General features: G+C 41.6%; 1 protein-coding gene across 7 annotated transcripts in view; it reads right to left on the reverse strand.

Moving 5' to 3' along the window:
- The window catches only part of Nr1h4 (nuclear receptor subfamily 1, group H, member 4), a 79,412-nt gene that overhangs the window by 21,084 nt on the left and 32,054 nt on the right, over positions 1-26,274 (reverse strand). For 4 of the 7 annotated variants that reach the window (NM_001163504.1, NM_001163700.1, XM_006513391.4 and 1 more), the window contains 5 exons: positions 22,732-23,100; positions 8,055-8,207; positions 5,174-5,310; positions 3,461-3,559; positions 3,033-3,132 (listed from right to left, as the gene is read on the reverse strand). In NM_001163504.1, coding sequence (NP_001156976.1) covers positions 3,033-3,132; positions 3,461-3,559; positions 5,174-5,310; positions 8,055-8,207; positions 22,732-23,100 — 858 coding nt within the window. Of the gene's footprint in view, positions 1-3,032; positions 3,133-3,460; positions 3,565-5,173; positions 5,311-8,054; positions 8,208-22,731; positions 23,101-26,274 lie in introns of all 7 variants that reach the window. The other 3 variants (NM_009108.2, XM_006513393.4, XR_001779493.2) reach the window with 2 other exon arrangements.

Here is a 26,274-nt window from a genome sequence, read left to right on the forward strand (position 1 = left end):
CCTCCATAAGGCCCTTTCTAACAGAAAGGTCACTTTCCTGAGACCCTAAGGACACCCCTGCTGGCAGGACCATGCCTTCACCTTACTGGGTCTCCAGACCTGTGCACAGTGACTGACAAAAGATGTACTAATGGATAGCAGAATTCCCACCAATCCCTTTCAGCATTGGCAATCTACTACCATTGCTGATATTAGTAATGTTATTTCTACAGTTGCAATTAGGGGAAAAAGATCGACAGAGCCTTTTTTTTTTTTTTTGTCTATTGTTTCTTTCTGTGTTTTAAGATTTTATCCCTCCTCCCTAGTACTGAACACACATTCATTCTACCCTCCCTTTGAATCCAGGGCCTGAGAGTGAGGAAGAGTTAAGATATTCCCTTTTGCATCTTCTCACCCATTATTTTGCAGATCAAAAGAAACCGACCATTTGAACTGGAAAAAAAAATACCTTCACATAGTTTTTAAAATCTCATCGCCCTCTACCTTTTTCATTTCTTCTCACGGTTTTTATTATTTTTGCGTGATATCGGTTTTTAATCTCGATTGGTGTCACCTTAATTAGCATATAACAAATTAGGCTTCTCTTTCATTGTTAGTAAAGAAGCAAGAGAATAGTAAAGTTTCAATGACAGCGAGAACTTTCTGCATTCTATGAGTTTCATTAGGCTAATGTCTCTCAGTGACACATTTAATAAAGAATAGCATAATGCTGGCAAAAAGAGGGCAGATGAGCAGGTCTAATTAAAACCTACGTCAGAAGCTATTGTCTGTAATTTAATAAGTGTTACGCTGCTACTGAAGGTATGTATTACACTCTGCACTATGAAATTGTAAATGCACTAATGTTTTAAAATTCTTTTGAGACAAATTTGATTAGGTAGCCGAGGCTAACTTTGTAAATCTTTTCTTCACTGAAACAATCTGAATCGCTTCTCTGATGACAAAGATACACTAATGATGCATGCTGGGAAATGCAGCTTGGCACTTCCGTTTCTTTACTGGAGAAGTTCATGGGTTTAGCACCTCAGCACACAGCTCTTTTCTTTACCTTATACACATCACCAATCATCAATGTGCAGGGATTTTCGAATCTATTGTCCACTCCTCCTCCTTTTCTCTTCTACTCTTGTTTGTTTGTTTGTTTGTTTGTTTTTCGAGACAGGGTTTCTCTGTATAGCCCTGGCTGTCCTGGAACTCACTTTGTAGACCAGGCTGGCCTCGAACTCAGAAATCTGCCTGCCTCTGCCTCCCAAGTGCTGGGATTAAAGGTGTGTGCCACCCCCCTCCCTTCCACCACCGCCTCCAGCTCTCTCTTCTACTCTATTACCTTAGTTTGAGCCTTCTTCCCTAGACTTGAGCAGTGGCATAGAAACGGATCACCCTGCTTCCCGTCTCTTCCCGTCCAAGCCTACCTCATAGACCTGGTAAGGCCATCTATCTGTAACAAGAACTTCATCATTTCCTAAAACTTCTTTACCACCCAGGAAGCAATGGCTACATTCCTTAGTTAGGCCCCTGCCATCTAATGCCAATTTGCCTTACTACCTAATCAAAGAGCATGCCAAAGACATTACTCTATAGCCACATTGAATTTTGTCTCCCATCATGTGTGTGTGTATGTGTGTGTGTGTGTGTGTGTGTGTGTGTGTGTGTGTGTGTGTGTGTATAGGGTGTCATATATGTTCGTGTGTGCATTTTTATTTGTGAATGCATCTATATATGTGGGTGTGGCTTTGTGAAAGTCAGAGGTCAACACTGAGTAGCTTCATCAAACACTCTCCATTTTATTTTTTGAGACAGACTCTCTGACTCTGGACCTCACTGATTCAGCTCGTTTGGCCGGTCAGTAAGTCCTGGGATCCTTCTGTCTTTGCCTCTCCAGAGCTGGCATTGCAGCAACATAACACTGTTCCTGGCTCTTTACGTGGGTGCTGAAGATCCAACATCAGGTCCATGTCTTTGGCCTCTGCGTTTACCTGTGTGAGTGCGTGCGTGCGTGCGTGTGTGTGTGTGTGTGTGTGTGAATAGGTCCTGGCTATTGAATAAACACACGCACACACAAATAGGTAGGAAAAAATCAATCTTAAAAATGTCTAACCTGGATATAGTCTTTTCTGATGGCTGTTAGGTTTTCTTGAACTCAATTCCTCTCTTTTCAAGTAGTGTGTGTGTGTGTGTGTGTGTGTGTGTGTGTGTGTGTGTGTGTGTGTATACGTGTATGTTAATACCCTTTCACTACCCTTCTTGAAGGGAACAGCCATGTACTTGTATGGCCTCAACCACTGCTAATGGAGTAACAGATAAATGACAACTTTGCAGAGTCTCAATTCTGACCTATGAATTTGGAAAAAAAATTTTTTTTCAGTTTTAAAAACAGGATTTAATGTATACCATGCTGGTCTTAAAGGTTAATATGCAGCCAAAGATGACGATAAACTTCAGTTTCTCTTGCCTTCACCTTCTAGGTGGCAGAATTTATAAGCACATACCATCAGGCCCAGTTTACACAGTACTATGGGTCAAACTCGGAACTTCGTGAATATTAGGATTAGCACGCTAATAACTGAATTTAGGAAGAATTATTTTGATTCTGAGTATGTTTTCTGCCTCTAAATTTTCACATCTCTAGTAATTAGAAATGTTTAAGTGACTTGAATCTTTTCAATGTCACAGAAAAACTATACAATGTAATAGTTTAATTGCTAATGGAAAAACACCTAGCAAAAGAAATCCCGGGGATAGATCGGATCATATAAGAATGCTTTAAGAACTGGAGCTGGGCGTGGTGGCACACATCCTTAATCCCAGCACTTGGGAGGCAGAGGCAGGAGGATTTCTGAGTTCAAGGCCAGCCTGGTCTACAGAGTGAGTTCCAGGACAGCCAGGGCTACACAGAGAAACCCTGTCTTGAAAACAAACAAAAAGAATGCTTTAAGAACTGAAATAAAATATCATATACAGAGTGATTAATATTATAATGGCACACTTTACATATTTCAAGAACATTAATTTTTATTATTTAAAAAAAATACCTGGAAGCTTTTTTGTGAATTCTACGAGAATCTGTACATGACTGGTTGCCATTTCTGTTAATATGAGAAAATTTTCTTCTGCACTAAATTCTTCTTTTAACTAAATTTTAAGAAAAAGTAAATAATTAATAAATAGACAGGAAAAGAATAACCCAACATAAAATTGTTAGAGGACAAAAACCTGACTTGAATAATGAATTTTTAAGACACAGGTCATATTTGGAAAACCATTACCATTTACAAGATAGACCTGAGACTTCCTTTCCAATTGTTTAATGCTGATAAAAAGTTTGGACATATAACTTGAAGTCTCAGAAAACAATCACTTTGAATAACACATTTACATATAAATCCCACCTTAAAAAGTAGTAAAAGGTCACAGAAAATGTTAACTTTAAATAATTATATTGTTCAGAGAGAGCACATACGATTTTATTTGTGATTTCCTGAGGCATTCTCTGTTTGTTGTACGAATCCATAATATAATCCAGGAGGGTCTGTTGGTCTGCCGTGAGTTCCGTTTTCTCCTACACTGGCAAGAAAATGAAAGGTGTTAGGGAGGGCGGTCAAAGGCATATTCCAGTATGTGCACTGATCTGAAACAAACTAATGACGAAGGATTTTTTTTCAAAGCCTCCAAGAGCTGTGACCCTTCACATGGTGGGAGATAGGTTTCTCTAGGTCCTGGCACAAGCAGTAACTTACTTCCCTAAAGTTGTTTCTATTTGCTTGTTTTCCTAGTTAGACAACCTGAGCAATGAAATACCCTCATGCATCTCGTGGGACTAAAGAGTAATGCGAATACAGGGGCTCCTGAGCACAGCAGCACTGAAGGTCAGGACTAATCATAGCTTCTGAAGGCTTCCCGTGTGTTAAATGGAGAACCCATCCGCGCATACTCGTCTGTATTCAAGGGGGGCAAACTGGCCCATGGACCACATCCACCTGTGTAAGTGTAACGTTTTATTGGAAGGTGGCCGTGCTCCTTTCCTGGTATTTTGTCTGTGCCCCCTTTGAGTTAAAATGGCAGTTACATGGTTGCCATAGAGAGCATGTGGCCAACACCTAGAAGCCTACATATATAGCACGTTGCAGAAAAAAAAGTCTGCAGAGCCCACAGTCAGATCCCAGATATCTCTTTCCATTGTCAATGTCTCTGAAGGAATATAAACTGTTGCGTTAACTTTCATATATGTGTGTGTGTGTGTGTGTGTGTGTGTGTGTGTGTGTGTATGTATATGTGTATATGTATATATATATATATATATACCAAAGCATTACTGATGGGGCACTGTAGCAGAATGATTCTTTTTCATAAGATTTGTTTTCCCGAAATCAAAACAAACAATAAGATTAAAAACCTAAGAGGGGAGGAAGTTCTCCTTGCCAAATAAATACAGCCGAAGGTCTAGCTTGGAGATCTTGGCTTGTTGGCTTTTCAGATAATGGAAGATAAGAATTCTTCCAGATGTTCTGTGATTTGTGTGATGTCTAACCAGCCCAGAGGCTGTTCCCTCACTCTGTCTTTAGTTATCCAGTGGATTTCTTAAGAGTCTGTGAAAAGGGTTTTTCTCTATTGGTTCACAGATTTGTGGTGTCCTGTATTCCTAGTTGACATGGACCAATCCACAACCTCTGCAGGGTCCAGACTTCCTGAGTTGGAACTTTCCTTCTTAAGGGCAAGAGAGGGAGTGGGAAATTGGGATATAGCCATCAAAAACTTGCGTGGAGACCAGGCATGGCCCTGTATGCTTTTAATTCCAGAATTCTGGAGGCAAGTCCCAGCACTTGGAAGGCAGAAGCAGGGGGATCGTTGTAACTTTGAGGCTATTCTGGTCTAAATAATGTGTTCTAAGCTAGACATGGCCGCACATTGTGATCCCGTCTCAGAAAAACAAAAAACAAAAAACAAACAAAAAACCAAAAAACCTCAAGTGAAAAACTCCATCGTGAAGATTACATTGTTCCCTCTGGCAGGAGGACTCTGTTCCAAAGCCAACTGAGATGAAAATTTGGCCATGGCCAAGGCTCTACTCAGACAACCTCCCAGCCAGACTGACAGGTTCAACCAGAAGCCCATTCACACCAGCTTTGCCCCCCCCCCCCCCCCCCCCCCGCCGCCCTCGCCCTCGCACTGTTACCCTGCAAAACTTGGTTGTGGAGGTCACTTGTCGCAAGTCACGCCCTTCGCTGTCGTCCTCATTAGCTGTCTGATCAGCGTGCTGCTTCACATTTTTCCTTAGCCGTTTAGATTTACACTGGATTTCAGTTAACAAACCTTGGGGGGGGGGGGGTTGGGGGTTGGGGGGAAGAAAGAAAGAAAATAAGGATAAACCACCAACCAAAGAAAACACATCATGGTGGGATTCACGGCACCAGCTGCATGTGTAGCAGAGGATGGCTTAGTCCTTCATCAGTGGGAGGAGAGGCCCTTGGTCCTGTGAAGGCTCTATGCCCCAGTATAGGGGAATGCCAGGGCTAGGAAGCAGGAGTGGGTGGGTTGGTGAGCAGGGGGGGGGGGGGAGAATAGGGGGTGTTCAGAGGGGAAACTAGGAAAGGGGATAACATTTAAAGTGTAAATAAAGAAAATATCTAATTTTAAAAAATCCTATTGGGTGTATGGTCCTTGAAGATGCTGTTAGGTGGTCAGCTCAGGTGATAAGCAGAGCTAATTCTGGCTCGTCTGGCATTTAAAAGGAGAAGGCCAGATGGAGGAATGGCTTTGTGGTTAAGAGTAGTTGCAGATCTTGCAGAAGGCTGCGGGAGGAGATTGGTTCTCAGCACCCACACCACCTGTGGGGGGGGGGGGGCACAACCACCTGTGATTCCACTTCTAGGGGGTCCCATGCCTTCTCCTGGCCTCCTTGGGTATCCTGTATACATGATATACATCCACACAAACACGTACACTTGGACAAAAAAATAAATCTTAAGGAAAAATAAAAAGCTAATTTTCTTTTTTTTAAGATTTGATTTTGAGTGAGGCATTTGACATCTGTGAGTGTGCTTCTTCATTTGTGGAACACAAATATTTGCCACAGAGGTTTGCATAGATGTGATTAGGTATTTAAAAAAAACACTGGGCTTTATATATAAATAATTTGTGATGCTAAAGGATCATACAAAGCAGAAGATGTTTAGTCAATGGTATCGCAAATGACACACTCCCTGTTCCCTAGGAGACCAGGGAAGCTGCCTTCAGAACATACAATTACTTTTAAACATCCAAGTGTTTTTCACCTATATTAATACTGTTCAATAAAAAGTATATTCAGTTTTATAATATTAAAACTTGTTGAGTAAAACAAACGTGAACTCCTTTCAGAAAAAAAAATAAGCCCCACTCACTAATCTATGCAAATTATTTAAAAATACAAAGGTTACAATACTTAAGGATTGCCAGCCATTGCTTGGTTTCCAAGTTAAAGACAAAGCCCCTATTGTTGTTCTATTGTTGTGCTATCGAGAGTTGGTGGAGCCCTGAGGAGGGGCCCAGATCTGTGGGATGCCCTCAGATGGGACTGTGGGACCCCAGCTTCTTCCTCGGTCCCTTTTTCTTCCAGGCCATGAGACCTGGAAGCTTTTGTGCTATGGCATCAGCGCCTCACCTTTGCCCTGCAGAAGCTCAAACGCTGTGAAAAACAGTCACCAAACTTCTAAACGTATGGACCGAAATGAAATGTGTCCTCTTAATAATTCTCTCGGGTATTTTTTTAGATATTGATAAAAGCCCAACAAACACAAAGTGTCTGAATCTTTTTTAGCGAGCGTGTAGTTATCATTGATTATGCTTTGTGCTTGAACAAGTAACAAGACCTGCTGCCTTCTATGTATTTTGGATTTCTTTGTTCTTCTCTCAGCGATGGTGAAACAAGGCTCCGGGAGGTACACTGTACAAAAGACTTATGAAACAGCTACGTCCCTGTGGGGAAGATGTTTGTGCTTATAAATAAAGCTACTGACTTCTGTGGGGAGGGTCTCTTACCAAGTGAGCTCAGATGGAACAAGTTCATATTTAAGTCATGAGCAACATGAACCGCCCAGTGTCAAAGGATTACCGCTGCAAGATTGGGTTGCAGCCGCTGCCCCGGTCAGGTTCTTATTTCATGTTTGCTAAAATGAGATTGTGATCAGCCTGTATAAAACTTTCATCCATCCAGGGATGGATTATTTATTTATACAGGCCGATTTTTCTCCCTCCTGAACACATTGTTTCTCTGGGAGCGTACCAGTCACCCACACAGTTCAGGAACAATGGAGCTAGGGTCACCTTCCATGGGCTTTTATTTCACGTGGCATTCCCTCCCTGAATGTTGTCATCCCCTTGGTGACATTTGTTTGTCCGTTTGTTTGGAGGAGGAACAAGGCATATCTCTAAATCTGAGCGGGCTGTAGGATGAAAAATTAATAATGTTATACTAACATGCATTCTAATTTCTGATGAAGGCGGTGGTTCCTCATAGGGCCAGTGTTTAATACAGTGTCCCCTTATCAGATCGAAGGACAAAATTATATTAAAACTCAGGGTCGTTAATTTCCTGTGTAAACCTATACAAATTGGCTCACAGCTGCACTGAGGGGAGACGAATTCTTAATAAAAATGACTTAGTTTAAAACCCTATTTAGATAATTCACAGGCATTTACTGTCCCACCGCTATGACTTTTTATGGTAATTAAGCAATAAATAAGGAGTACGTTAAAATCAAATTTAGATGGGCCTTTCAGAATGCCGTCCGACATAGCTCATTAAAGCAAGTTATTTCAATAATACCAACATCATTCCTTCTATAAAAGTCCTCGCAACAACGGAAAACACAATCCCCAAACAAATCCGTCATTTCTTTTAGAGAAATAAGTTGCTCTTCTGACGGCAGTTTAAGGAAGTAAGCGGTCCAGCACCCCGTTCAAGAACTGAGACAGCTAGCTCGCCAGATCCTGTCCTTAACATGGGGTGGTCTGAGTTACCTGGCGCCTGCCTCCTTAGGAGGTTTTGGTGGAGTTTAATTGCTTGAGGTGGATACCTGTATACATACATTCAGCCAACATCCCCATCTCTTTGCACTTCCTTAGCCGGCACTCCTGGCACTTCCTGCGCATGTACATGTCCATCACGCAGTTGCCCCCGTTCTTACACTTGTACACGGCGTTCTTGGTAATGCTTCTTCGGAAGAAACCTGTGGGAGAAACATTGGAAACTGTAAGAAGGTCCCCAACAAGTTTTCAGGATATATATGTGGAGTCAAAAAGTTCTCAGGAACCGCTGGGCATCACCCGGATGAGCCTTGAGCCAAGGGGATGTAGCAATGGACATTTCACCGCGCGCTGTTATAGAAAAGGGAGCTATTTTAAATTTATCTCTCTAGAACAATAACAAGTGGAAATTAGGGACTCTCAGGGGGAAAAAAATCAGGTTTTTTTTTTTTTAAAGAATATATTGCTTCCATTTATCTTTATTGGGGGACAATTATGGGCCAGTAAGTGCTATGTGCTGACGCTATAAAGGCAAACAATCCGTCCCTGCCCTCGCAGAGTTTAAAGGTTGACCAAAAGCAAATGCATGCAAATAACCAAACAAGGAAAGAGTAGGGTTCGTGTGGATACTGTTGGACGCTGTGCTGAGGCAGGACGCATGCAGGGAACTGTTAATATAGCAAGTGAGGGGTTAGAGATTTGGCACTGGAATCAAGAGCACTGGGTGCTCTTGTGGAGGACAGGGTTGGGTTCTCCAAACCCACGTGGTGTTTTTACAGCCACTGATAACTTCAGTTCCAGGAATCCAACACCTTCTTTCGACTTCCGTGAACATCAGGCATGCAGGCGGTACACACACACCCATGCGGACAAAACTCTCATACAACACACAAAATTAAATAAATACTCCTTTTTTTCAAAACCTCGAACGTGAGCAGCAAGCAAAAATCTAGAACACGTGTTGTTGTTTACCAGGTAGTTAGGAAGAAAGTTACTATTCAAGGTTTGAGTTTTTCCCCACTAATATAGACAGCCTTGCCTAGCCATAAAAATTGCCAAGCGTGATTTAAAACGCAGTATCTCCCCAGAGATGAACAGTCTAGCTGCAGCCAGTTCAGATAAGATGCATCAAGCCAGGAAGAGAATGTGACTCTTCCTTCCTTCATGTCCTCATCTGCTTGTTCTTCAACGAGTTAACCATAGCTTCCAATATTCCCAGGGTTGGTGGCAGTAAGCAGGGACATGTATTTGGGGAGCGAAGAAGTAACAGAAAAACTAATGCTTGTTTGGTACAGAAGTTTACACACTCACAATTTCATTTTCTTAGGTTTTGATGACATGCTGTAGACCATGATTCAGAGATAAGCCCCTTGCAAATTTTGAAATTACACATTTCTGAGTAGTGTGATGAATGGGATTTATTTTTATTTTTATTTTCTTGCAGCCTCACCCAGGATTAGAATCATTCCTTCAGCCAGGAAATCCATGGTGTACTGATTACCTATCCAGTGGCATTTGAGAGATCTCATGTGTGCAAGAAATTCTATTGCACATCATTCACATTTTTTTATTTTGTCATTGATTATTACTGATAATTTTCCTGTGCCTAATTCATGCCTGTATAGCTGTGTATATGATTCACAGTTTGAAGCCACCACTGGGTATCTTGGGATGTAGCCACTGTGGATGAAGGTGGACCATTTTGTTTTCATAACTGGGGTATATGTGGCAAATTTCAAAGTTAACACTTCCTCTCTTGGGTTGGGCTCTTCCCTTCCTGTCACTGGGCTACTTTCAGTCATGCTTCCTTGATGATAACAAAGCAGTTTCAATTCTAGCTTTTTCCATTCTAGGTTTACTCCTGTCCTACTTGGTGTCAACTGTCAAGTTGACAGCACCCAGAATCACCAGGCTTTTTAAAAGTCTCAGTCAATTGGTTTAATTAGGTTGGTCTGTGGGCATGTCTATGAAATAATCTTAAATGTTAGTTGATGTAGGTGGGCCCAGTCCACTGTGGTGGTACCATTCCCCAAACAGATGGTCTTGGGCTATAAGGAAGCTAACTAAACATGGTCCTGAACACCCCAAGGAATGTGCCAGCAAGCAGTGTTCTTCCAGCCAGCTTGGTTTGTGTTGTACTACTTTGAGTATAAATGAGTTTTCAACTGGAGGCAACACTGCAGGAAACAGCAAGCAGACCTGCCTTGACTTCGCTCAATGATGGACTGTGACCTAGAAGTATAAGTTGAAATGAGCCCAGTCTTACTCTAAGTTGCCTTTGGGCATCGAGTTTTATCACAGCAGCAGAAAGAAAACAGAACAACTCTATATCCTTTGCACTGAGGTCTTTCTGTTTGAAGTTCTTATCAAGGACTTATAACTTCATAAAGACTTGCTCTTGTCTAAGACATAAGTTGTTATTTTAACAGATGTTGGGTTAATAGCATTTATTACTTACATTCTATTGCTCGAACCACTTTGCCACCACTTAGCTACTTTATCATAATATCAATTATTCTCCTCCCCTATAATATAAAGGAAAGGAAAGGAATACAGAAACATTAAATGTTTGGCCTTGATTTGGGGACAACTGAAAATCAGGAAGACCCTCAATTGCTCTGCTCTAGTTGCCTCTCCAGGGACACAGGACAAGCGAGAGTAGCTTAACACTCAGCGCCGACAGAGAACTGCATTCTCTGATGTTCCAGCTATCAAGATGGGCAAGGTATCCCTGTCTTCAGAACTCTCAGCTTGGGAATATGAAGAAGTAAATTCAGAGCAGAGTACAATATAGGCTGACAGCTAAATATGTAATACATGATTGAACTATGGAAGAAGAATATTAGGATATAGAACAGAATTTTGAGTCATTTCTATGTGCTTACAAAGGTTGCAGTGTGTCTTAGAGGGGGAGAACAATAATCCTGCAGACATGGAGAGTTGCGTATTTATTATGGGAACTATGAAAAATAGTTATCCATTATCCAGCTATCATTCAGAAAGTTTTACAATAAAATAACTCTAATCTAAGGATCTCCTGATGCCTAAGAATCAAATGTCAAGCTAGGGTAACCCTAATTCCAAGTTGGGAAATCAGAAAAGGCTCTTTGAAAAATTTGAATGAGGGCTTACAGAATAAGTTTTGAAACATGTACCATGCGGAAGGAGAGACCTTCCGCGGATGAGCAAGGCACAGTTGTCACAGAAGTTCCTAGGAAATGTAGATGATCCATTTTGGTAGCAGGGTAAGGCTTGGGAATATTAGTGAGGGGTGACTAAGGGGTTAAAGGGAGAAAGTAGTGTTAAACGTCCTTGAAAGCCACACAGAGCAATCTTTGCTATGTAGGAAAGGAGAGATCCGTCAGGAATTTGGTGATAGAAGGTCTGATTGGCAGAGAGAATCCTAGAAGGCAGAACAAGATGAAGAAGTGTGGAACTAGAAACTGGAGACAGAAGACAGGAGACCATAACATAGCTGAAAGGTTAGAGATCCTAGGCTAGACTGAGAGAGAGCTAAAGAGAGAAATGGGAAGGACAGTCTAGCCTTGGGTAACTAGCTAAATATGAAAGCAGGGGCTGCAGGGAAAGGTAGATATATCAAACGTAACTTAGCCGTGGTCGCCCTTGTCAATTTGTCAGTTGATGTGAATTTCACTAGGGAAGATCGGAACACTTTCCTAAGTGTCAAATCTAACCCAATAAAATCTTTAAAATAACAACATTCTATGCTTCAGATTAGCACTGATATCAAGAGTACAGATACCAAAGTGTGCACTTTTAGTGAGTAAAGCAAAAGGAACTTTTCCCCCAAGGCCAAGCCCTGAACTCAATGATCATGTTAGCTTGCATGACTCAGTCTTTCCATGAGTCTTTAGCCCCACCTAAGAATGACACCCTTTAAAACTGTCATAGATATGGAGAGACCGCTCAATACTGAACAGAATAAAACTCCTTATTCCAAGAAGAATCAAAGAAAGGGTGCACAGAACAATACTGCAGGCTTTTCTTTCTTTCTTTCTTTTCTTTTTAACTCTGGTATTAAACTGAAAAGGAAATCATTATCATATCAATAGCTGAATTAATTAGCTTTCACTCTGGGAAAGCAGCACAATATTATCACTACATCATTTAAATGTGGGCACATATACAGTATTTATACTTATGCAAATCTAACCACACACACTGTGCCTTTATCTTGCGCATATTCAACAATGCTCATATCAGAAGAGTCATTTGAAAATGAATTTATACGAAATTCTCAGAGGATCAGAGCCTTCCTGATAATAAAAGACGAGTGGTTGAGAGGACTGGCCTTGCCAAGTTGGGGGTAGGGAATCTCTGGCTTGTAGAACAGCTTGGGATGGTATTTTCATGGGTCTTGTCATCCTAATGTACATGCCTGCATGTATGCCTCATTGGACATTGGTGTTTAAGGATTCCTATGTTTTAAAAACAGCAACAAACATAGAATTCAGAATTCTTTATGTAGAATGTGGCCTACAGAGAGATAACTTTAAACACAGCACTTATTTTCAGCCAGACACACAGTTCTGAAACACTTTGCATATCCTTAATCCAATGAGGTAGGTGCTATCATCCTTTCTCTCCCATGGGAGAGGAACTTGAGTTGTACAGAGGATAACTTGCTCAAGGTCCTACAGGTAATACACTGTAGAGTTTGAGTTGGAATCCTTGGAGGCTCAGTCCAGACGTCAACCACTGCCTTCACAGGCCTTCAAGCAGAATAAGAAGTTTGTATCCCCCCAAAACGTTCTTTCAAGACATTAATGTCCCCAAATCTCAATACTGCATGGAAACAAAGATCTGTTTCCATACTCAGGCCGAGTCCACGAGTCTTTCTCAGTCATTTTAGTAACGTTAAAATTAACCAAAATGTTGAGTTATGAAAATTAACCAAAATGATGTATTATGCCTATGTGCCTAGTTCTTGCTCCTATTGAGTTTTCCTTTTCTATCCCTCCCAAGAAGATGGGCATCATCTTTTGTGTTTTGTTTTGTTTTGCTTTGTTTTGTTTTGTTTTTCGAGACAGGGTTTCTCTGTGTAGCCCTGGCTGTCCTGGAACTCACTTTGTAGACCAGGCTGGCCTTGAACTCAGAAATCCGCCTGCCTCTGCCTCCCAAGTGCTGGGATTAAAGGTGTTCGCCACCACCGCCCAGCTGATGGGCATCGTCTTATGCCCACTCACTCCAGCAAAAGCTAAAGCCCTCTCTCTGTCTACATAAATATAACTCTTCCCCAGGGCTTTCATTTTCATTTAGCCTGTCATTGAAAGGGTTGTTAAGGATCGCCGAAAATATAAAAGATCAGTGACTATTTCTAGAGTTGGGAGGAGCAGAAGCAGCTTAGCTGGGAAGAGATGTGGAGAACTTCCCCAGAGCTTTGGGACGGAGTGAATTTCACAGGTTCTGTGAGTGATGACCCAGCATCCATGAAAAATCCCCAGGGAGGAGGGAAAGCCCGACAGGGCCTGGGGATAGAGCTCAGCAGTAGGCTGCCTGTGTAGCATGCACAATGGCTGTGAAAAATTACTCATAAGGTAAACCTATGCAGAGGTGACTTCCTAACGAGCTAATGGAAAATGAATTGGTTTCAAAAGAAATTCATTTCAGAATCTATCCAGTGAAGTAACCGTTATATAACAGAGTTAAAAACACAATGCCAGACAAAAAAACAAAAAACAAAACAACAAAATTCTAATAGACTAACTTAAAAAAAATAAAGCTAAAAATTTTTTATTTTACCTATCAAGATTGGTGGTATACAGCAAAATCAACATGTCAGAGGATGACCAACAAGGTTAAAATGCACTTTCTAATGTTAATGACTAAAACTCAGTGGCTTAAGCTTTGCCTTCAAGAAGCTAGGAAGGAAGAGGAAAGTAATTACAAAGAAGGCAAAGGAAAAAAAAATTAAATCAGAGCAGAAATCAATGTAGCTTAAAATAGGAAAACAATATAAAAAAGATCAACGAGACTAAAAGATGATTCCTAGCAATAAAATTAATACTTCTCTGAAGAGGCTAACCAATTTAAAAAGATACAAATTATGAATACCACAGGTGAAATGGGCCCCATCAGTGTAGACCCCTTAAAAGGAAAACGAGGGAATAAAGAACTTTATAGATTATCAAGAAGTCTAATCTCACACATTTGATGACTTCAATGCAATTGCTTAAGAATGCTTGTCAAAGCTTACTTGGAAGGAACTAATCAACAAAGCAGGCCTGTCTCATAAAGGAACTGAACTGATAAATAATCCCCCAAAACAGAAACAGCCAGGCCCAGGTGACATCACCGGTTAATTCTACCAACCGTCTGAAGATGTTTATCATCTGTCTGTCTGTTCCCTTTTCCAGAAGGCAGAAGGAGCACTTTCTAGCCTTTCTGCGTGCAATACCCTAATACCAGAAAATATACAAAACACTACAAGGAAAGTAGATGGCGCCATGTCACTTTTCCCTTGTTCAGGTAGGTGTGCATGCCTGTTGACACTCCTGGAAGGCTGGAGCAGGGTTTTCAGGGTGTGTTTTGCCATCACTCTCTGTTTTATTGCCTTGAGACCAGGCACCTCACTGGAAGTGTATCATTTCATCAAGCCTGATTGATGAGCGGGCTCTTGGTGTCTACCTGTTGTCATGTTCTTCTCCTCTTCCTCCTCCTCTTCCTCCTCCTCCTCCTTTTTCTTCATTCTTCTTATTTTTCTTCCTCTTCTTCCCCCCTTTATCCCCTTCTTCTCCCTCCTCCTCTTTAGCCCTTTTTTCAAAACTGAGTTTCCAGGTGTGCACAGCCATTTAATATAGATACCTAGGACTCACCACAGGTCTTTGTCCTTACAGAGCAAGTGTCCTCACATGCTGAATCATCTCCCCTGACCCACACTTTTCTTTCTCTTACTTTAATTTAGACCGGTTAGAACTGGCTTTTATGTCTGGCATTGTGCTTTCAGCTCTGTTATGTAAAGATTACTTCACTGGGCAGGTTATGAAACAAATTTCATTTAATATTACTTGAGCCAATTTAAAAAAAAATCATTTTGGCCAAATTTGAGCTTACCTCAAAACACCTTGACTCTAACCCAACAGGAAATAGAACATACTTCAAGGCCTTTGGGTCTTCTCTGCTAAGGATAAAGCCCATGTTGGCAAATGTTAGCTCATCAAGGCCACTGGCAACAGGAACTTAGCCAAGGTGAATTCGTCTGTCCTAACTCTTGAGAAAAGCAGCATCCACAAATGGCATTGGTTTGAAAATGAGTAGAACTCTCTGGGCTTCGGAGACCACACAAGAGCTGCATGCTGCGACACAAGCTACGGCCATAGAGGATGGCATGCAAGGGAAGATGGAAATGTGCAACCAGGTTCAGTGTAAGCAGATGTCCAGCACCTCTGAAGCCACAAAACATTGCTTCTCGGGCCCAGATGTAGCACGTGAGTAGAGCATTTCTGTATCACGCGCCTATTTCCAGAACCACAGAGAAAACAAATATATGTGTATAAAGCACTACTTCTCAGATCATCAATAGGCTAAAGGCTTTGAAAGGCTGTCAGAGCCTCTTGGGAGACCAGAAGAGATCACCCCCAGAAGAAGTCACCCCCAGACTCCTCCTTCACACTGCAGAAGCTAGCCAGGAATGTTTCCCCAGGATAGTTCTCTTCCGGCCCTCCTCTGTCTTCTGTTTTGGGGGATTATTTATCAGTTCAGTTCCTTTATGAGACAGGCCTACTTTGTTGATTAGTTCCTCCCAACTAAGCTTTGACAAGCATTCTTAAACAATTGCATTGAAGTCATCAAATGTGTGAGATTAGACTTCTTGATAATCTATAAAGTTCTTTATTCCCTCGTTTTCCTTTTAAGGGGTCTTCACTGATGGGGCCCATTTCACCTGTGGTATTCATAATTTGTATCTTTTTAAATTGGTTAGCCTCTTTAGAGAAGTATTAATTTTATTGCTAGGAATCATCTTTTAGTCTTGTTGATCAGAGGCCATTTCCCAACAATTCTCCCTTAGCTTCATTTGGTGTTGGAATCCCCTGGACTCCCATCAACAGCATTTTATTAAGGGCTAATGGGGTATAAAAGAAGAGAAAATACCATTCCGCTGACAGATGACATCCTCTTCCCTGCTGGTGTCTGCTGAGAACAGGAGGGCAGGGGTCACGTTATGATAAAGCGTGGCTCAGCATGTCCTTAAGAGCTAATTAGATGCTCATATAGACAAACTCCCAGGGCTGCAGCCTGACCTTAGTACATGGCAGGTGGTCTGGGCTTCTATAAGCAAAACTCCACCCTGGGTAGCCTATAAACTAATGAACTCTCCAGGGCCTTTAACCCTTTCCCTCTGAACTGCAGCTTGCATGCTTCTTGGGTTTATTCTTGTCTATGCATCAGTAGCTGTTCTCCTTTAACAGTTTGAGCTTTGGGAAGTTGATATTTTGTTGATATTTTTGTTTTTACCTCTGTTGTTTACCTTTGTGTTGTTGTTTTGATCATAGGTCAGTTAGATACATTGTTTTTTTCATTATTGCTTTACAATGGTAACTGTAAAAATATTTTTTCCTGGTTTGCTCATCACTGCATCTCCTATAGGTTAGGAGAGGGGATGACATATAACGTAATACTTAATAATATGTTATGAATAGAGAAGTTAATTAATGAATCACCAGGAAGAGATCATTTTGAAGCATGTTTTGATAGTTTGAAGATTTGATAGTATGATGCCAGTTGGGACAGGTAGATGAACAAAGCAGAAACAATGATAAAATTAATTTGTTACAAAAACGTATCAACAGCTAATGCCTATGGACCCTTTAGGTATGCCAGTTAGAGAGCTGAATTTTTAAAATGCAGCATCTGTGTATTTCAATACAACGAGGCAAAGAGAATGGTAATAGCAACAAGCACGTACAGAGTATTTGCCGTGGGCAAGGTGTGTGTTAACTGCCTCGTGTACAACGAGAGTCTAAGTATATTTGATCTCACTGTATGAAGACCAGAGCTCTTTCATGGCAGCCTGTAAATACTTAGGTAAGGTATTGTGCCAAAGGTCAAATGATTTAGCACATAGCAAGCCAGAGAACAGTGCCTACATATAGCAATTACCAGGTGTATGTTATCTACCTGGCCATCTATCCATCCTCATCGACACCAATATCTCCACAATCATCTCATCTTTCCCCTCATCAGCCCCATCTCCCCTTTGCAAGCAGGCTGACGGCCAGAGACAGGACTTAATGTAGGACAGCCAGAAAAAGAATCCCTGGAATTGGAATTCGATTTGTTCGCCTTCAAAGTCGTAACCTACCTAGGATGTCAAAGGCTTCCAGTGTCTTGAAATCCTTAGGAACCCACGCTGCATCATGCTCTATGACAATTTCATCTTCCAGGTTATTGACGTCATTACTAGAGTTCATAAGCCGGATTGTGTTTGATGTCAACTAGGGTCTCAATGCATGTGATCTCAATATATGCATATTAGGCAACAAAGGAGCGATTGGAAACTGTCTAATCCACCTCATGTGGTGATCATTTCAACCTTTTTGGAAGCTTTCCTAAAACTTCAGAACTAAACCTGATGCTGGTTCATGAACTTATATAAAATATATTCTAAAGGACAATAGGGTCACCCATCAACTCAAACAGTGCCTTTCAAGACTGCTACCACTCTCTCTATGGCTGTGTAAACTCCGAAACTGAGGCCGACGTGGCAGGAGCTGACCTACTAGGGGGCACAGCCATTCAGAGTTTCCAGTCAGCTGTAGACTGGCTCTTGATAGTCAACACTTGAGATCTGCATAAAAAAAAAAGTATTCAGACACGGATATTCTATAAACGGCACCGATAGCTCCCAGAGGAGGAAAAGTCTAGATTCAATCTAGGGCCAAGCAAACGCCATCCATACTATACCTGTCTTCCAAGGTTAGTTAAAAAACAAACAAACAAAAAACATTGAAAACTGCAATTTCTCTTACTAATGCTATATCCAAGACAAATAAGACATAGAATATTACTTTGGATCTAGAGACAAAAGCCAACAAAAGTAGGAAGTCTCGGTATGATCTCTAGTTTGTTTCTAAGTTTCAAATTTTTTCTTTTTGTGGGGGGCATTGTGTTTCAAGTGTCACAGGCCCCGCCGCTTATAAATTAATCCCCAAACAAAAGAAAAAGAAAACGCTTTATATACAATAATCTAAGTTAACCCTCACAATGACCCTATAGTTCTGTGGTTCTCAACCTGTGGGTTGTGGCTACCCTGACCCTCTTGGGGTTGCAAATCAGACATCTTGCCTATCAAATATTTACATTATGCTTCATAGCAGTAGCAAAATTACAGTTATGAGGTAGCAACAAACATAATTTTATGACTGGGGGCCAACACAACCCGAGGAACTGTATTTAAGGGTCACAGCTAGGAAGGTTGAGAACCACTGGTATAGATAACTTCTCTTTTACAGAGTTAGGGCATATAGAAATAAAGTGCTAGACAGAATGAGATTTGGCTAGCTCTGTACCTCCTGCGTCCTCCTTCCAGGATTCTGTAAGTCTATTCTGCAAAGGAGGAATGTTGAACACATTTCCCAGGTTCCCTTGCAAAGCTCTTCCATAGAGGTAGCATTAGAAGTCAATGAATGGGGCCTAGAGCTGTACTCTTATCATTTCAGCTGTGGATCAGGGTCATGGAATGATGTCAAGCAACATCTTTAGTTTCCAGGTGAGAGTTGACAGAACAGATACAGAACACCACTGCGGGTGGATTCAACAGACCATTAATTTTAGCAAAGGCAACTTCCTAAACCCTTGGTGGCAGCTAATGTGCTACATCTCTGTGGCAAATAGTTATCAGGGTGCTTTCTGACATCGCTGTGGCTGTTTAGCAGTAGATCCAACTGACCAGCCTGGCGGTACAGCTCTGAGCACAGAACCTGTGGTGACTCTCTTCTCTTGACTGTTCCTGCTTTTGTTCCACTCTACTTGAAATGTTAGTTTTGGTTTTATTTCATTGGGTTCCCGCTGCCATCTTGGGTAACTTGATACTATTACAAAACCGTAGAAAACCTAGCACGCTGATGGACTGTAAAGCCTGCAGTTTCTATGAAGAATGCTATAGAGCAAAATCAGTTTTACATCCAGACAGATCAGATGCCCAAGAGTTGCAGATTGTGGAGACAGGGTTGGCTGAGCTGCTAGACGTTCCAGGAACAGGTCTTTGTTGGACTCCATTGGATCCTATTCTGTGCATCACTCATTCCCTTGCAAACCTTTCCTCTTTCCCTTCTTCCTAAGCAAGAGCAGGTTTCCCTTGTTTTCCCATGAGAACATGTAACTCCACAAGGCAGACTATTATCGACTTTCCAGTATCCAAAGTCCGTACTCCCAAACCCCAATCACTATGTGACCATTAAGGAAGAAGAAGGGGAGCTACTCCTGTATCCAACAGTATTATGGTGTCAATCAAATAGAAAGAACTGAGGCATGCTGGTACCTTGAGAGGTCCACGAACTCTTTTTCTCCCATGTCCCTATTTCCAGACTGAATCCTAGAGGTGGGTTGAGAGTTGACAGAAACCCAGTGTCATCTGGGACCCTATAACAGAGGGATTCCTGCATGCTTAGGGTTCCCTATACCCAGCCTGGCCTGGAGCAGACCAACAGTTTTATGGCTTCTTGATACACTTGGATATTCCAGCACAACCCGAGAGCAACAGAAGGAACCCACCCCTGACCCCAAAGGAAATGCACAGACGGGGTCAGAAGTGGAGGAGGAATGTACTCAGCAACACAGGGTGCTGTGGATGCTGCTAGCTCTTCTCACTGGTGACTGGAGAGCAGCCAGAATACCACCCCAAGACTCTCTAGTCTCCCTGAAGTCACTCTGCCATGCCCCAGAATTCTTCGGACCTTTTTAAAAATCCGTGTTTACTTATGAGGTGAACTGTTCCAGAGTTCTGACTTTGGGTGTTTGATCCATGGCCCGAGACAATACTGATGCCTCAATATCAAAATGAAGCATTTGGCTTTCTTCCTTGGGCCATTTGGGTCGGCAGTGTTAACTGTGAGCTAAGAACCCCGGAGTGCAATGGGCATTTACTAGGCAAACAATGTCTAGGAGCTCAGCCTGGAGGTCGCTCAGACAAAGTGGCGAGTTGAGTTGGAGTTATAAACCGTAGTTTTGAAACTGGATCCCACCCCTCCCCTTATCAGCGATGGAGCCCTGGGTGGGTTCGTTAGTGGTCTGTGTTTCAGTTTGCTCGGCTACAAAATAGGCATCTAATATGAAAATTCATGAGCCTTACAGTGGAAGTGTAGCAGATACTTCCCAAGGGCTCTTAGCACTGACGTCTATACAGCTTCTTTCTGGTATGATATGCGTACTCCTCTCTCTTTTCTGTTTTGTTTCCTTTTATTGAAAATAGCTCCTCCCCCCTCACCTTCTGTATCTTGATTACTGTCTCCCCTCCCTCTGCTCCTCCCAGCTCCTCTCCACCTCCCCTCCCATCTGGATCCACGCCCTTTTGGTCTCTCACTAGAAACCAAGCAGGCTTCTAAGGGATAATAATAAAATACGATAAGACACAATAGATAAAATATAATAAGATAAAACAAAAAAACTACACATTGGAGTTGGACTAAACAAGCAAAAAGAAGGAAAAGAGCCCAAGAGAAGGCACAAGAAACAGACTTACTCAGGAATCCAATAAAAACACTGAATTGGACGCATATATATATATATGCAAAGGACCTGGTGCAGACCCGTGCAGGCCCCGGGCATGCTGCTCCAGTCTCTGTGAGTTCATATGAGCTTGCTTGCGTTGACTTAGAGGGCCTTGTTCTCCTGGTGTTCTCCATCTCCTCTGGCTCCTCCTGGTGTTCTCCATCCCCTCTGGCTCCTCCTGGTGTTCTCCATCCCCTCTGGCTCCTCCTGGTGCTCTCCATCCCCTCTGGCTCCTCCTGGTGTTCTCCATCCCCTCTGGCTCCTCCTGGTGTTCTCCATCTCCTCTGGCTCCTCCTGGTGTTCTCCATCTCCTCTGGCTCCTCCTGGTGTTCTCCATCCCCTCTGGCTCCTCCTGGTGTTCTCCATCTCCTCTGGCTCCTACACCCATTCTGCCCCCTCTTCTGTGATACCGACTTAAAGTAGACTATGAGTGCCTTTTTCTACTTCTTTCTCTTCTGGCAGGAAGCGTGACCTAGACTGGAATTTGTGCTTTTCTAGCTAGATTGCCAGTCATTTTTATATACAGATGAATGTTCCTACCTCAAGCTGGAGATGGATGCAAACTTCTAGAGAAAGGGTTCTCTGCTGGTGACTAACTGAAATCGTATAGGTTCATGCACTGGTCCTCACGGAAAGCTCTTACAATCAAATGTGTCTTAGAATTCAAAAGTGTTTTGAATCTTAGGGGTGTTGAAGAGTGCTCAATGGATGAAGTGTGTAGGCATGAGGATATGGGTTCAGATCCTTCTAGACCACTGGCTCTCAACCTTCCTAATGCTAATGCTGCAACCTTTTAATACAGTCTTTCTGGATCGAAACTATCCTTCTGGTGACTAGAGAGGGAGAGGGAGTGAGGGAGGTGGAGAGAGAGAGAGAGAGAGAGAGAGAGAGAGAGAGAGAGAGCAGGCACTCTGTTGCTTTCCACGCTGTTCAGCCAGGTAAGCCCTTTTGAGTGCCTTGGATATCGCCTATGCCCAGATTTTTTAAATTTTAGCATGAGGGGCTCATGAAATCACAGGCTCTTAGGTTCTGCTTCCAGAAATTCTTTTTTGTTTGTTTTGGGTTTTTTTGTTTTTGTTTTTTGCTTTTTTGTTTTTCGAGACAGGGTTTCTCTGTGTAGCCCTGGCTGTCCTGGAACTCACTTTGTAGACCAGGCTGGCCTCGAACTCAGAAATCCGCCTGCCTCTGCCTCCCAAGTCCATAGGCCCGGAGTGGGACCTCAAATCTGTACCTCCTAGAAACTGCCAAATGATGTCATAGCACATTTACTTCACGCTACACAACTGGATCCAAAGACTCTTAGCAGGAATAATAAGAACAACTCATTAAGTGCTCCCTGTATGTTATACATTTTACTAATTCTTCTACCCATGCTAATTTATTCTTATTTACATATGCTCTTTACATTCATTTGATTGGGGGGCATGCACGTACTGTGGCATTGTGAAGGTCAGAGGATACCTCTCAGCAGTCCTTATACCATGTGGGTCCCAGGGATCTTAACTCCATGGCCATCTCACTGGCCCCATATTAAACTTATTATTACATTCTATTTTATAATATGCTTCTTAAAACTAATAATAGCTTCTCTGGATCATCTCTATGGCCATCTTGTCCTGACATTTGAACTAATTACCATCAGAGTTTGTGTGTGGCTATGATCTCATTAACAGCAAGAAATATGAGCTAATTATCAAGAGTAGTGAGAAAATAGCAAAGATAAACTTAATGTGCCCAATATGTCCCCAGCTCAGGCTAAATTGGGTTCTGAAGGAACCAAGAGACGGCTTGGACAACAGCAGTGGAGAACTGGAGCTTTTTATAGCGCACAGAGTTCGCTTGCCATCAAGAGGCCATGCTTCATCGACAGTTCAAACAACAAACACACATAACAAATAATTTATAAACGTGGTTATTTTCTTGCTTATAATCCTTGTTCAAGAAATTGTAGCAGCCACCTCAGTATAATTGTACTGAAAGGAAAACGAAAGCTCTCACCTTTGCAGCCCTCACAGGTGAGCGCGTTGTAGTGGTACCCAGAGGCCCTGTCTCCACAGACAACACACAGCTCATCCCCTTTTATTCTGCCTGCCGATGCCGCGGCCATTCGCGGCTTCTTTGTCACAGGCATCTCTGATACCTCAGTCTCTCCCTGGTACCCAGTCTCAGCGGGCATTCGCCTGAGTTCATAGATGCCAGGAGAATACCAGTCTTCCGGTTGTTGGGGGTAGAAGCCCAGGTTGGAATAGTAAGACGAGGAGGAAATCTGTGGCTGAACTTGAGGAAACGGGACATTGTTGTATGGGGAGTACGATTCCAAATCCAGATTCTGCCCCAGAGGGCCTGCCGCGTGTTCTGTTAGCATACCTGAAGTAAAGGATCAACAAAGCCAGAATTAATGTCATCCTTCTAGAAAGTAGAGCAACATGTCAGGTCTAATACTGAAATGGACATTTATTTCCGTATAAACTATGAACATATATAAAAGCTAAAACTACAAAGTATATTTAGCTATATAAATTAACTTCTAAAATACATATTTATCTGTAAATATATCTACTCTCTCTATATATACATACATATATATGCGTGTGTGTGTGTGTGTATTTATATGTATAGCTAGAGATAAAAACATGTAAATGATAAATCATAAGCTCAGGGACAAAATGTGCCACATGGAGGAGGACTGATGAATGACATGTTGTAATATGTAATGATGAATGACATGTTGTAATATGTAATGAGATCCTGAAAGCTAATACTCAATACTCTATGTAAAAAGGATAAAAATCATAAACAAATAGCTTTTAGAAGCTGTTTTTTAAACCCACAAAACATTTCTCTTGTAAAATAAATAATAAATAAGCTCAAATTAAATCTATAACATACTCATTTTTATACTCAGGTTATGAAGATTTTAAGTTTAATGATAGAGACTCTTAGAAAAACAAATATTCTTAAGGGAAATTTGTTAGTATCCTCCAGCACTTAAAACTCTAATAGCCATATATATATATATATATGTAAAATTCTCCATGTAAGGAATTTTCATACAAATTACGATATTCACTTTTGACACCTTGTAAGAACCAGAAATTGGAAACACACTCCATCAATAGGAGTATGGTTGGAGAAATTGCAGTATTTGTACACAGATATTATTCAGATATGCAAGAATAATGATGGTGATGATATGGGAAGTGTTCTAACTCAGCTACTATTTTAAATAGAAAGTAGAAAAGTGTGTGTATTAATGAATATAAAAGTATTTTGTGTGAGTGAGTGTGTGTGAGTGAATGTGTATATGGGTGTGTGAGAGTGTGTGAGAGTATGTGTAAGTGTGTGTGTGAGTGTGTGAGAGTGTGTGTGTAAGTATGTGTGTGAGTGTGTGAGAGTATGTGTGAGAGTATGTGTAAGTGTGTGTGTGAGTGTGTGAGAATATGTGTGTAAGTATGTGTGTGAGTGTGTGAGTGTGTGAGTGTGTGTGTGTGTTATAGGTAAGGCAACTTTCTTCATGATCATTAACTTGCTGGGGTAAGAAACTACACAAGAATTTTACAGGTTTTTCTGTTTGAGGTTTTGTTACAAGCCTGTTACTTTAATTATTGTTACATAGAAGGGAGCTTTTGGAAAGAAAATGCACCACCTAGCAGCACTGGTCTCCCTGGATTCAAACCCATGGTCTGTTACTTACTCTCCTGGTGCAGGTGGGAGTTTTCTTCACACTTATACTTTTCTCTTCATATAAAGGAAATACTAATGCCTACCCATAACAACTGAGTTGCTGTAAGGATTAAGTGAGATAAGACATGCCAAGCCCTTGGTTATATTTGATACAGAAGTGCCCAAAACTTATAGATGACATTAAAATAGGGAAGATATTTATTCCCGAAACCATTATTATTAAATAAGATGTTTAAAAAAAAACTTTAGGTAATAATAACTAGCAGGTTGTGAAGATGCTTCTATTTTGGGAAACAGAAGTCATGCTTTTTAGAATATAGAATGGTTAAATTATGCAAACTGCTAAAAGGAAAAAGACATAGATAAAAGATAAGGTAGTGTACGAGTGCGTTTGATTCTTTGACACACTGTCAGGCAAGCCTAGAGGACAACTCCAGCTGCATCTTTCCTGAGTAGTGGGACTTTAAGCAAATAAGGGTTGATACCCAGTATTCAAACCTCAAGCTGGAGATGGAAACTTCTAGAGAAAGCATTCTGTTGGTGACTGACTGAAATCGTACAGACTCACGGGTCCTCACTTAGAATCAAATGTGTCTTAGAATTCAAAAGTGAACTGAACCTTAGGGGCACTGGGGAGAGGGCTCACCGGATGAAGTGTTTACTGGGCAGGCATGGGAACATGAGTTCAGATCCTTCACTCCCTCTAGAGCAGTGGTTCAGCCTTCCCAATGCTGCCGCCTTTTAGTACAGTTCCTCATGTTGTGGTGACCCCCAACCATAAAATCATTTCATTGCTACTTTATAACTGTCATTTTGCTGCCGTTATGAATTATAATGTAAATATCTGCTATTCAGCCCCTCTGAGGATCACAACCATAGGTTGGGAATCACTGCTCTACAAAGCCCTGGAGGCTTATACCTGTAACGCCAGCACTGGGGAGGTAGAGGCAAGAAGATGCCAGAAGCTCATGAACCAGCCAGTCTTGCTGATTCCAATTCGGTGAGGGACCAGAAATGTGGGGGTGGGGGGAGATAGAATGTGTTTGCTGTAATATACTTAACTTCAATCTCTGGCCTTCTACATGCACATATAGGTGAACACATTTCCTACACACACACACACACACACACACACACACACACTGGCAACTATACAATTGATAAAATAAATAAATAAATAAAATTTAGAACCTCTTGATTGGGCCTGAACTTGATCCCCAGAACCACAGAAAAGAGAAAAAAAGAAACACACACACTTCTTTTGGATTTCAGAACATTCAGTATTCTTTCTTTGTTCCTTAGGTGGTGTTCACACTGCTGGATAGAACCTAGCAATGCTTTCTTCAGTACTGTTCTGTCAATATTCACACAAAGGAGAACAAATAATTTGTTTAGGCAGTGTTTCACATCCTTCAGCCCAGAAATGGTCGCCAAAAAAACAAACAAAAACAAAACAAAACAAAACAAAACAAAAAAACTAAACATTTAAAACTCTACTGAACTTAAAAAAACAATGGTTTCTAGAAGTTTGGGAATTTGGAGTTGTACGTCAGGCTTCTGTGCTGGTGCCCCATGCCTCTAAAATGTTCTTCAAGGCGCACAAATGGTTGATGTTATTGTCATTACTACTAGTAGCAGAATGTTTTATGAATTCCTTCCTAACACTGAGGATTGGTATATTCTTGTATTCTTTGCAACCATAGGATGAGGTACTATTACCCCTCCTGCATATTCAAGCATCTCATGGGCTGCCTAGCCACACTTAAGACAACTCAGTGCTACATATGCAGCTAGAGACACGAGCTCCGGGGGTACTGGTTAGTTCATATTGTTCCACCTATAGGGTTGCAGACCCTT

Source organism: Mus musculus, chromosome 10 (assembly GCF_000001635.26).
Source record: "Mus musculus strain C57BL/6J chromosome 10, GRCm38.p6 C57BL/6J".
Taxonomy (NCBI): Eukaryota; Metazoa; Chordata; class Mammalia; order Rodentia; family Muridae; genus Mus; species Mus musculus.